Source organism: Rhamphochromis sp. 'chilingali' (genome assembly GCF_963969265.1).
Source record: "Rhamphochromis sp. 'chilingali' genome assembly, chromosome: 11".
NCBI classification, from domain to species: domain Eukaryota; kingdom Metazoa; phylum Chordata; class Actinopteri; order Cichliformes; family Cichlidae; genus Rhamphochromis; species Rhamphochromis sp. 'chilingali'.
The window spans coordinates 8,484,127-8,495,965 of record NC_137938.1 but is presented as its reverse complement, the minus strand read 5'-3'; the positions used below and the strand labels follow the sequence as shown (position 1 = coordinate 8,495,965).

The window sequence follows — 11,839 nt, the reverse complement described above, 5'->3', positions numbered from 1 at the left end:
GGGAAATACTATTTTCATTCAATTTTTATGCTGCATTAAGCAAATATGACAAGTTGCACCAAATAAACAAAGCATGGTTAAGTTTCTAGATGTTATGCTAGTTTTCTTTGGGAGAGTAATTTTGGTAAATATTTTACATTTTTGACACCCACTTTGTAAGCATGCACATTGCCCTTTCCGTGGTCTTTGGAGGCTCCTCTCCAAAGACCACGGAAATTTTCAGGCTTTTAATTGTTAATGGTTTTTGAGATATAATTATGTACAAAAATTGCAATTTCAATGTAAAATGAAAAAGCTTGAAAGTGGGCAGATTGAACTTCTAAAAAAAAAAATCTAGAAAAGTATTTGGTATATCGTTAGCTTCATAGCATAAGTGCCTAAGTCATTGACTTAGTCAAATGACTTAGGCAATTATGCTATGAAGCTAACGATATGAAGATTTCATTACGCTGTCAAACTTGGACACTAACCCTGTCCAACCCCCCAAAAATCACACCACTAAACAAGAGTATGTGAATGGCTGATAAGAAACTAAAAGTATCTCTTTAATTCTCATACTAATCACGTCATCTCAGCGTGGTTTTTAATCTGTTTATCCAGTGCTCTTATACATTGGTTTATTTACGGCATTTACTCTGGCACTTCACTACTGACTGGTGGAACTGAAGCTTAGGGCAGCATGGTGGTGAGGTGGTTTGAAACAGTTGCCTCACAGCAAGAAGGTACTGAGTTTAACTCCACCACCTGGCCAATTTCCACGACAGAACATTGTAACTTTTTTCTTACTGCATCAGTCCTCAAGAGATCAACACATTTTAAATAATTCATACAGGAATATGTTTCATGACTTTGTTTCTCATACACGTTTTATCTGGGGGGTTTTTCTCCAAATAAGTTAATATGTTTATTCATTGAAGGAGTTAACCCATCATTCACAGAGTCATTTTCATCGTCTCATTCGGCATTAAATATCTATTTAAAGGCTCCTACAAGTAGTAAATCTTGCTACTCCGGGTCTCTAAACTGTGAAAAAGATTACAATGTAATGACTAAACATAGAAAATCACAATAAATAAAGCCTATAATGCAAAACATATTTTCATGGGTTATGCACAAACCCATACAGCTTTCCATTATTCAGTGACCTAATTCCTGGGGAGGAAAAATAAATCTGATAGCACATGTTCAAAATTGATCCTACCCTGTCATATTAAGGTTAAGGAGTTCCCTATAATAGCAATGTCCAAGTGCTAATGCTGGTTTATGCTAACTGTGAAGTACTGCACCACACAAGTTTATAATCAAAGGCAGGTTTTTATTTTAATCCAATATGTAGACATCATGGGAAAAATCTTCCATGCTAAAACAGTGGATAGAGGTAGAAGGGCACGTTTCTGAATTGATGAATGTTGAAATGCACAGGAAGTTGTTTTGCTTTTCCTTCTTTTTGTGGCTTTTTTTTTTTCCATTTTATTTTTACATTTGAACCATTTGTTTATTTCTACAGCAGATAGCAGTAATGAATATTGTCAGTCACTTGGCGGGCCACCAGAGCTAATCTAATGCCCATTTTCATAACGGAAGGAGATGTGATGATGTACTCACCTAGATCTACTGTTACGGAATGAGATCATTCATTATTCACAAAAAAACAAAAACAAAACATTTACGCACTAAAAAGTGGAATTAATTTTTACAAACGTGGGTACATTCCAATCTGAAATACTTATTCTGGTAAGAGATGCAGACTGGACCAATTGAAGCAAAAAATTATGTAACCAATTATTTTCCTTTCTTGCCACTGTAAAAAAAAATGTTAATGACAAAACATCACATAAGTCTAACATTTCTTACAAAATGAGCTATTGGTCAGCAGTCATTAATTGTGTAAAGGTGCCAATTTGCCCCATCCCCAATGGCCACCCCAAGTGTTGCAGTTACAGAAAACTCTTACTATGAAATCACAATTACATATTAGAAATGGTTTTGCGTTTTACTCGTCGCATATTTGGACCAGGCCAGTGGCCCTGTGATCACAAGTGCTCCCTAAGAGGATTATACTGTATGTGTACAGTTTTTTTTCCCTTGTTATGTTCTGACAAATCTAATCTGTGAGCACAACAATCCCCCTCACTTCTCCAAAAGCAAAAACACACATTTCTTTACAGTATCTTTGAAACAGTTGCTCTGCATTTTGGGAGGGAGGTCACATTGTTGAGTCTACCTTAATAAGCACAAACTAGGCCTAGGATACCAAAGACAGCAGACATGCAGACTGTACTCATAAAAAGGCACACAGTATACTGTACATGAAGAAACACAGTACAAATGATTCAGGACATATGACCGGAACTAGAAAAGTACTAATATTATCTAAATCTAAAGGTCATTGCCAATAAATGAAATGTAGACCTTACAGTAGAACCTCATTAATCTAGAAGTATTGGGATATGCATTTTAAAAGACAGCAAAACACTTTGAATGGCACGTGTACACACCCTTCATGTCAAAACACACCCTGACTGTGCAATCTAATCTGAAGCCAAAAGACTTAAAATGTGTAACAAGTGTACAGGCTAAACCATGTTTCACCTTCCCCATCTTTTTGCTGATGCTCATCCATGTGTGATAAATGAGGTTCCACCAAATAATAAAATTATTACAAAAACAAACAAAAAACTAAAACTAAGTCTTGTTGCTAGAGTAGAAATGTCAAATCTCTCCTTGTGCATGTTGCAAGTAATGCATTTGTAGATCCAGCTCCCGAGGAAGAGAGCACCCGCATATCATGCACTGGAGAAGCCGTTCAGGGGCAAAAGGCAAACGAGATCCAAGTTTGTGAGTTTCTGTCCGCGGGGCAAGTTGAGGTAGGGACAGGGTCTGTGGCATGTGTGGCCTCTCGCTCATGACCGCCTGTGGTGTGAAAAAAATATTTGGGTGTGGAGGTCTTGGAAGTGCACCAACTGCGACAGAGTGAAGAGGGTGAGGGCCAGGCAAAGCAAGAGGAGGGAGCGGAGCAAGTGGAGGTGAGAAAAAAGGAGAAGGCTGATTTATGATTATTTGAGTGCCTGTTACCATTGGTTGTTGCTGCAGCTCCGGTCCATTCCCTGGTTTGAGTTGCCCAGAAAGCAGGGTTTGAGGACCCACTGGGTTGTTTTGGAAGCCCCATACTGGTGTTCCCATGCCCTGTCCAAAACGATGAGGCTCGTACTGAATGGAAATGGGAACCTTCTGTGTTGCTGTCTGTACATTGGCCCAGCCAGATGACGCCTGCTTTTGCTGCAGCTGAAAATCTTGATTATTTACTAACTTCTCCGTGGAGTTTATAGTCTTTGGAATTCCTGGTGGTGTTTGTATGTCCCATAAGGTGCTGCTGGCCCCATGAGAGACGGGACTGGAAATTGGCATAGCACTGCTTTGGTCTATTTGAGCTGAGGTGGATGCACCTGCTAAGCCAGAAGCCCATGGCTTTTGCGGCTCACAGCCGTTCCATGGCTTCTCTGGCTGGCTAACAGTCGAAGGTATTAATTGAGGATTACTCAAGTCCCACACTCTGTCCTCCTTCTTAGGAGGTGTTGACGGCTCCTTTTGTGAGGACACTGGGATAACTGACCATCTTGGCAGCTGAAGCTCTTGCCCGAGCTTACTTGGTGAGCCCTGTGAATTTACTAGTGGAGTAGGCCTGACACTCCACAGAGCTGCTCCGTCTATGTAGGAGGAGGGAACAGAAAATTCGTGTTGCACAGAACTTGTGGAAGCTAGCACTGTAGAAGTGGGAGTGCTGCTCCAGGAAACAGGCTTGTGCTGCCTGTGCTGCACCATCTCGTTCACTGCTGACGGGCTGGATTTTTTTGGCACGGACACCAGGTGAGAGGCGGCAACAGAAGACGTGCCGTCTTTTGTGTGTGCCGAATCTAAACTCTGAACAGACGTGGAGCCTGACTGACTTATCAGAGGAATATCTGCCCAGGATGAACTTGTCCGATGGTGCTGCTGTAGCACTGAGCTGTCAAACTGTGTCTGCTGTGGGGCTCCATGTTGGTGCTGCGATGATGGAACAGGCATTACTTCCCCACCATCTACCTTCCACTGCACTGGCTGAGGGTGTAGCTCGGACAGCCACTGCTCCTTTTGCTGCCTGCTCTGTAAATCCATGCGAGATGCATGCATGGAAGATGGCGGCTGTACTGCCCTCCTGTGGAGCTCAGCGTCTCTCACTACCGAAACCGGATAAGAAAGCTGCTGAGGAGTAGTCATCCCTGAGCCTCCTAAAGGTCTAGAAAATCCCCACACTGGCCTCCCACCCCTCCTCCCCCGCCCCCTCATCCTAGAGCTCATTGGGAAAGAACTGTACTGGCTGAAACTCTGCCGCTTACGAGCGTGGATCTTCTGGTGTACCAGCAGGCTACTAAACCACGAAAAGGTTTTGTGACACTCTTCACAGCGATGAGGTCTCTCTCCTGTGTGGGTGTTCATGTGATCACGGAGCAGATAAGCTAACCCGAAGCTTTTGTCACACTGGTCACACTTGTGAGGTTTGTCACCGTTATGTGACAACATGTGGTGCTGCAGCTGGATCTCGTCGCTGTAGCCTTTGCGGCAGCTGGTGCAGCGGAAGGGTTTTTCCTGATGCAGCTTTTGATGCGTTCTCATGTTCTGCAGGAAGGCAAAGTCCTTCCCACAGTCTGAACATTTGTATGGCTTCTTGCCTGTGTGAATGATGAGATGCTGCTGTAAATAGCTACTGAATCTAAAGCCCTTGCCGCACACTTTACACTGGTAAGGCTTGTCCTTGGAATGTATGCGCATATGCAGTTCCAACACTGAACGGTGGCGGAAAGTTTTTCCGCACTCTGAACACTTGTATGACTTAACACTTATGCTTTCGCTTTTCCACTTCACCTGCACATTATCACTGGTTAATGGAGTGAATTGTTTTTTAGGTGGAGCAGCCAGTCTTTCTAAATACTGTGAAACAGACTTGTGGACACTTAAAAGATGCACATTTAAACTGGACTCGTCCCGATAAATGGACGGACAGTGTGGGCAGGTGTGTCCCTTATCCCAGTACTTGTTCACATCCTTTGGGAGTCGAGGTGATCTCTCCAGCTTTTCATACTCTGCTTCATGAATGAGCATGTGGGCTCTCAGGTTAGCTGGTGCACAGTATGTCTGGGGACAAAGGGGGCAGTTAAATGTGCGTTTTGGTTCCTCGCTCTGGTGTGCGTTCTCCTTTCCCGGCCCTCTTACCTCCTCCTGTTCGGCAGCAGGGGCCTGCTTACTGGTCTGTGCACTACAGGAGTTGGTTTCACGCAGTCTATGCTGGCGGCAGTGCGCCTTCATGTTCTGGGCAAAAGCAAATTTTTTCCCACATTCGGGGCAGCGGAAGGGCTTCTGCCCTGTGTGCAGATACTGATGCTGATGAAGGAGGCTGCTGTACTTGAAAGTCTTACCGCAGATGTTGCACAGGTGAGAGCGGCTGTTGTCGGTGTGCTTGCGACGATGGTCTTCCATGACGGAGTAGTGTTTAAAAACCATGCCGCATTCGGGGCATTCATAGGGCTTTAGGGCGGCGTGACACCTCTGGTGGAAGCGCAGGGCTGTAGTGTTTGGGAAAGTTTGACTGCACTCTTGGCACGTAAAGGCGCTCTCATGAGAGTGGGTCATCATGTGCTTAGTGACGGAGACCTTAAACTGGAAATCCTGGCGGCACAGGGGGCAGTGGTAAGGCTTTTCTACTGTATTGCTGCAGTTGTGGTCCCTCAGCTGGCTGACTGTGGAGAATATCCTCTCACACTCTGCGCACTGAAAAATGCCCTCCTCCATCATTTGCACCTCCTTTTTTGGAGTGATGAGCTGCGGCTCCTCACTCTCCCTGTGTTCGTTTCGGTGTTTGATGAGGCTGCTGCGGTGCTGAAAGGTAAGGCCGCATTCTTTGCAGGTGAGGGGCGTGAGCTCATCCTCATGCGCGTGAAAGTGCCGGTGGAGGTTGAACGTTTCGCGGCGGGTGAACCTCTTCCCGCACTCTTTGCAGACCAAGCGGCACTTTTTCTGCTTAGCAGTCAAATCAGTATCCACTCCTCGGTCTGCCTCCTCATCGTCTTCAACCACATCCTCTATGCCGTCCACTTCGCCCACAAAATCCTTATTCTGTGGTTTAACTGCGCTCTTCTCCTCCACATGTGGCTCTTCTGCATTTGTGGCAATGTCACTGTCAACACGCTTGTCCTGCTGCACCTCTTCAGCATCCTCACAGACACTGTTGAGGTCTGCAAGAGAAAAAAAAACACAAAAACAACAGCACAGTAACAAGTTAAAAAACAAACAGTCTGACAAACTGCATGCAGCACCCTAGCATATGCATCATGAGCGTCTTTAACAAGCAGCGGTGCAGGGTTGATGCTTCGGAGTGCTGTGGTCAATAATGTCAGCAGAACTCACAGTGCAGAACAGAACCAGCAGTGAGAGCTACAGCTCAGGTTAGCCCCGGAGGCTAAAGCTAACAGTAAAATACATCAACAATGTTAGCATACCACACTTATCGTTTTCCTCCGCGTGCGTCTGTGCTTCTTTGCCGTCATCTTCAGTCTCGGACCAGTCGAATGGACGCTGGTCACAGCCACTGGCCTCGGCCATTTTTTCAGCCGCTCTCAGGTCCTCCGGTAAAATGCATGTCGTTTTGTCGGCTCCAGCACCGGACTCGACAGTAACCTCCGAATGGCTGGCAACACAACCGCCGCCGTCGCTGCCAACATCAGCTCTCTGCTCATCGTTGGGGCTACCCCCGGTTTTATTACACGTATTCTCATCTTTCTGCCGTGCACTGCACCCCGACTCCACCGCCTCGGTTTTCTCCCCACATGTTTCCACCTCCTCCTCGGCTATTTTCTGCCGTTTGGGAGACTTCGCTGGGTCTGCGGCGGCCATGTTTCACCCATGCACCCCCTTGTCCAGACCAGAGCACACAAGGATCATGCTAGTCAGGAATCAAATTTCCGGTCGAAACTTTCAAAATAAAACGGTAATTACGCTCAGCACGGTTCACTTCATCGTTTCGGTAAATATATTTTGAAACGTTAAATCACGCGTTTCCTCTTTACTACTGTTTTGGAGTTGTTTTTATAAACACTTGACAATTGTATCAAATCAGCTTAACTTTTCAACATTAGCTCTGATATTTTATTATTTTTATATGCGGTGACAAATCCACAAGTGATTGGCTGGGTTTATTTGGAGTCCATGTCTGTCTTTTATTAAGTTTAGTTACATTTCATCAGAACAGTAGCTATCTACAAAATATAGCCTGTGCAAAACTACTTAAGTGATGGCAATAATCTGTTTCTTTGCAACTATTTACAAATACATCCATGTCACTGCATGCAAGATTACCATAAATAGCTCCTACATACTTATGTATGCTTTTAAATTCAACCATAAACATAGGATTTTAAACCCAAAACATACTGTGATGTATTTGTCATGGTGTCTTTTTTGTTTTTAAATATATCCCAAAAAGTCTCGGTTCTTCTGAATACATCATTTTTGTCTCAAAACGCACTGAACAGAACACAGTCTAGCTTTATTGTCCAACCAAAGTTGGAAAATTATGTACCATAAAACTGTTGAAAAGCACAAGCATACATTAGCAGATAATTACAATGGCTGTATAGCTACAATATATGGTAATAACAGCAGGTTCAGGTTACAGGTACTTTATGACAACATGGTTAGTGTATCAGGAGAGCTGAGTCAGTACTGAACTAGTAAGAGCATCATTGAGCTTTGCAGCTCTGCTGCAAACCATGTACAGAGACATGCATATTGAACATCACTGCCTACAGTATGTCATTTTTCTGAGTTCTTAAAGTCCACGAGTGAAGTTGCCACTCAACAGAGTCACTGTTTTTAAGAGTCTTTTAGAACATGAGTATGTACACATGTCTGAGAAACCAATCTAATGTTAAGGCCACCTATGATCTCAAGTGTCTAATTTTCATATCTGCTTCAGTCCTGTCTGAATACAAACCTAAGTGCGAGATGGATCCAGAGTACGGCATAGCACTCCAAACAACTATTGTTACTGAAATACTGTCAGTAGAAAAAGAGCATCATTTGTTTGTCACATTTTGAAACATCAAATACAGATGGTATGCAGTTTATAGAGTTTCTGAATACATTCTCCTCAGCGCCGTCTCCTGCGTCTGTGGTCAACAGCTCTTCCTCGCCGTGGTCGCTGCATACTTCCATTTGTGTCTGTGGGTGGATCGGAGGAAAAAGTGCACTCGTGCATGTCCGGGGATGATGGTGCAGGTACAACAGCTACAGATGACTGGTTATTTGAATGCTGGCTGACCTGTGGTTGCTGCTGTATTTGTGTTTGATGTTGTTGTGACTGCTGTAGCTGTGACTGCTGTGGTGTTTCGATTTGCTGTTGTTGTGATTCTGTGTGCTGCAGCTGCTGCTGAACTGGCTGTGGCTGTAAGTGCTGCTGAGGTGTTTGTGATTGGTGCGCTTGTACACGATGTTGCTGTGGCTGTGGTTGCTGCTGGGCCTCAAGCACTCCTAAGAGCCTTTGCAAGAGGACATTGTTTTGTTGTAGACTGACTGCTAATGCCTCTTGTGAAGTGACAAGTGTTCTCATGTCCTGTCTGAAACCTTCGCCAAACTCCCGCAGACTCTTTTCTACCCGATTTCCAAGCTGAATTGCAGCTTCCCCCAACCCTCGTAGCTCATCTTCGAGCCAGGAACTCCGTGGAGGGGCTTCAAGAGGACCCTGCTGTGCTCCAAGGGATGGCTGAGGACTGCTGGGTTGCGGGCTACCATTGAGGAAAGGAGCACTGTAGAGAGGAGAAGGTGGCAGCCATCGTTCTGATGGAGGGGGTGGTCCTATTCCCAGACCAAGGCCTAATCCCAGTTTGTCCTCCATACTGTTCTCTACAGGTTCACACTCAGGTTCTCCTATGTCTCTGTCACGCTCAAGATTGTCCTCATCTTTCTCCAAACAATCTCTCTCTGATCCTTCCATTCCTACACCTGAAAATAAATTAGTTAATTTATTAATAAAAATGGACACAAGCATTGTTGAAATTAGTTGCATTTAAAAATCTAAAAAGAAACCCAGTTCTCAGACAACAGTTTACCTGTATCAGAGTCAGCGAAGCATGGAAAACTGGGCTTTGGTCTGGTGCTTTGCTTCTGTCTGGCTTGCTGAAGCCTGGGGCTTGGCTGAGAAGGACGCCCGAGCATTGAGGTCCCTCTGCTAGATGGCAGGTAACAGCTGCGGTGGCGGGCATCCGCCAGTCTGCCCCCATTGCGCCTCTTTAAGTCATCCCAGCGCTTCTTCACCTCTCTAAGGGTTCGCGGGACTCTGGAAACAGCATTTACTCTCTCCAGGATCCCTGCCCAGATGCGCTCTCTTTCACGTCGCCGGAGCCTCCCTGCCGGACCAAAGAGTTCTCCTTCGCACCGAGTAACTTCGGACACCAGCACTTCAAGCTCCGCTCCGCTGAAGCGACTCTTTCTTTTTCCTGCGCCGCCAGCAGCCAGTGCAGCTGACATAGCTCGGTCTGTCAAGAGAAAATTGAGAGGAAAGCCAAATGGGAAAGAAAAAAATAAATATATAAATATAAGTGTCAAGAGCTTTAGCAGTCTTATTTTAACTGTGCTAAACAACAACATGGGCAAGTACAACAACTCTTGGCAAACCTCTGAGCCCTGTGACATCAGAATTTTCTTCCATCACTAAAATGTAGCTACACATTTTCTAACAATAATAAAAAGTAGTTTTTGCATAATCCAGATGATTTTGCTGACTAAGGGTGACAATAATTTCACAAGGATTTCCATTAGGAGTAAGGCTGGTTTACAAAAAAGATAAAAAGAAAGAACTCCGTTTTCCATGTGCCATGCACATGTTTAGAATTACTCTAAACAGGTGCTCATCAGCAGGGCAAATCAACAGCATAAAAGCAAACAGACTCCTGTTTGTTGGAATTATAAAGATAGTTAATAAAAGTTGCCAAAATATAAAACAACTGCAGATAAAAAACAAAACAACGACCCAGTCTTCATCTGATCAACAGTAGCTTGTATTTTCTTTTTTTTTTTCTTTTTTTTTTGCTCTATTGCTCCAGTTCTTTTATATTTTTACAACTTTTAATCAATATCTTTATAATTCAGACCAATAGAGTGCCTCAGGAATCTCTGCTGTTACAAATATGCTTACTTTGTTCAATGGACAAAAGGTCATCTGAGGACATGCCAGGTGCCATGATGTTTGGATGCACCACCACAACGTTGAAGGGGAGTCCTCCGGGTAATCCGCTGCTCTGGTCGCAGCTGCCCTCCGAATCCTCATCCTCCCGGGGGAAGCCGTTCTCTGAGGCTCCCCCCCCAAAGGGTCCCTCCGGAGACTCCACTTTGATGTGCATGGGAGGTGATTGCTCGTACAGCAGCCCCCCCTCCTCGTAGTACTCAGTCATGGATCAGACCTGATTTACAGCAGAACTGACTGGCGGGCCAATTCTGATACTGACAGCTTCTGCCCCATTAACAAAAGTTCAAAGCAGAGGTGAACCTACTGCTGAAGACAATACAACTCTTCTGTGTACACATAACTATCAACCTTTTAAGGGTACAGCTGCCACACACTAAAAGTGCGAGGGGGAGGTGGTTCTCAGGAAACGTAAAGTTAAAGCAGTCTTAAACCCGCTTTAGCACATTTATTAAAGCTGCTTAAATCATTGTTGTAGAGAGATACAAAATAACATTGTCTGATTGATCGCTAGCTCCAACCTCTAAAATCCATTTCTATCATTTCCACCAGTACTGACATGTTAATGCAAACCTAAGTGCAGTGTGTAAAACACCAGAAGAAGGCTGAGTGCTGTATCTAAACGTCCACTTGTTTAACACCGAGTCGAAACATCAGGGCAGAGGATCGCCTCCCAGGTCTGAAATCCATCAAAAAATGCTGCTTACAACTATGTCGAGAACCAGAACGGCTACGTTTGCTTTCCCCCTGTAATCTCCACGTCTGCGATATGTCGCATCGATGCGCATTTCTTTCTGCACCACATCCGCAATGGTTGCGCATTCCGCATACATTAGGTGCTGGTCTTGGGATGGAGCTAGTTGTTAAGCTAACAGGCTACCGCAGCTTCAGGTGGAGCGGCAGCTCTGTCGGAACTCCCACTGACAAGCTAGCTGACGCTGTTGTGTTTCTTACCTCATGATAAGGGCACATGGGAGGCAAAAGCAAACCAAAACACAATCGGTGCAGCTGTTAGCTCAGCAGCCGACAAACAGACCGAGGACAGTCGCTTGTTGTTGACGTCATTGAAGGTGCAAGCTCAGGACCAATCAGCTGAAGAGCTATCAATTCATCCGTTTAACGATGATGGACAGGCACATCGCGATGTCACACAGTATACAGATGACTTGGAGGGTTTTTAATTTTACTTTTATTAATAAAACGTCTCTGTTGTTTTCTGCTTTGTGTCGTTCATGATATTTTTATAAACTCCCGAAAACTCTCAGTTCTGAAAGTACGAACAGTTTTATATATTACACTTTGTTATTGTGATTGCCCTTTCTATTTTGTTTTAAGCTATTTTGTTTTCTCCTGCCACTTCATTAGGTTAACCTGTTCACCTTCTGATTAACGCACATGTCAAATTAGCCAATCACATAGCAGCAACTCAGTGTATTTAAGCAGGGACGTGCAGAGGGGGGGCTAGAGGGGCTTGAGCACCCGCCCCTTTCCTGATGAGTGCCCAAAGTGCCCTTTTGTTGAGGCAACTTTTAAATTTTTTTTATTTATTTATTTATTTTTTTTATG

At 44.4% G+C, this 11,839-nt stretch overlaps 2 protein-coding genes across 3 annotated transcripts; both read right to left on the bottom strand.

Annotated features, from left to right (window-relative positions):
- Positions 1–1,294: 1,294 nt before the first annotated feature.
- On the bottom strand, positions 1,295–6,968 carry LOC308405755 (uncharacterized protein). Its single transcript, XM_080896488.1, has 2 exons — positions 6,534–6,968; positions 1,295–6,269 (listed from the first exon to the last, which is right to left on the bottom strand). The coding sequence occupies exons 1-2, from the start codon at positions 6,925–6,927 to the stop codon at positions 2,713–2,715; spliced, it is 3,951 nt and encodes a 1,316-aa protein (XP_080752614.1). The 5' UTR covers positions 6,928–6,968; the 3' UTR covers positions 1,295–2,712.
- Positions 6,969–7,230: 262 nt separating this feature from the next.
- LOC308406124 (uncharacterized protein) lies at positions 7,231–11,341 on the bottom strand. Of its 2 annotated transcripts, XM_080896993.1 has the most exons (4): positions 11,228–11,341; positions 10,226–10,540; positions 9,141–9,566; positions 7,231–9,033 (listed from the first exon to the last, which is right to left on the bottom strand). In XM_080896993.1, exons 2-4 carry the CDS (start codon positions 10,479–10,481, stop codon positions 8,183–8,185), a joined length of 1,533 nt encoding a protein of 510 aa, XP_080753119.1. In that variant the 5' UTR covers positions 10,482–10,540; positions 11,228–11,341; the 3' UTR covers positions 7,231–8,182. The 2 variants fall into 2 exon arrangements, with proteins under 2 accessions (XP_080753119.1, XP_080753118.1); XM_080896992.1 differs by having other exon boundaries at positions 10,226–11,339.
- Between the last annotated feature and the right edge of the window lie 498 nt (positions 11,342–11,839).

What these genes read in the sequence shown, in the direction of transcription:
- LOC308406124 (XM_080896993.1), bottom strand. Translation starts at nt 10,481, where the DNA reads ATGACTGAGTACTACGAGGAGGGGGGGCTGCTGTACGAGCAATCACCT. An exon ending in CCTTTTGTCCATTGAACAAA is followed by an intron (nt 9,567 to 10,225) that starts GTAAGCATATTT and finishes TTCTCTTGACAG; the next exon opens with ACCGAGCTATGTCAGCTGCA. An exon ending in CTTCGCTGACTCTGATACAG is followed by an intron (nt 9,034 to 9,140) that starts GTAAACTGTTGT and finishes ATTTATTTTCAG; the next exon opens with GTGTAGGAATGGAAGGATCA.
- LOC308405755 (XM_080896488.1), bottom strand. Translation starts at nt 6,927, where the DNA reads ATGGCCGCCGCAGACCCAGCGAAGTCTCCCAAACGGCAGAAAATAGCC. An exon ending in GGAGGAAAACGATAAGTGTG is followed by an intron (nt 6,270 to 6,533) that starts GTATGCTAACAT and finishes TTTCTCTTGCAG; the next exon opens with ACCTCAACAGTGTCTGTGAG.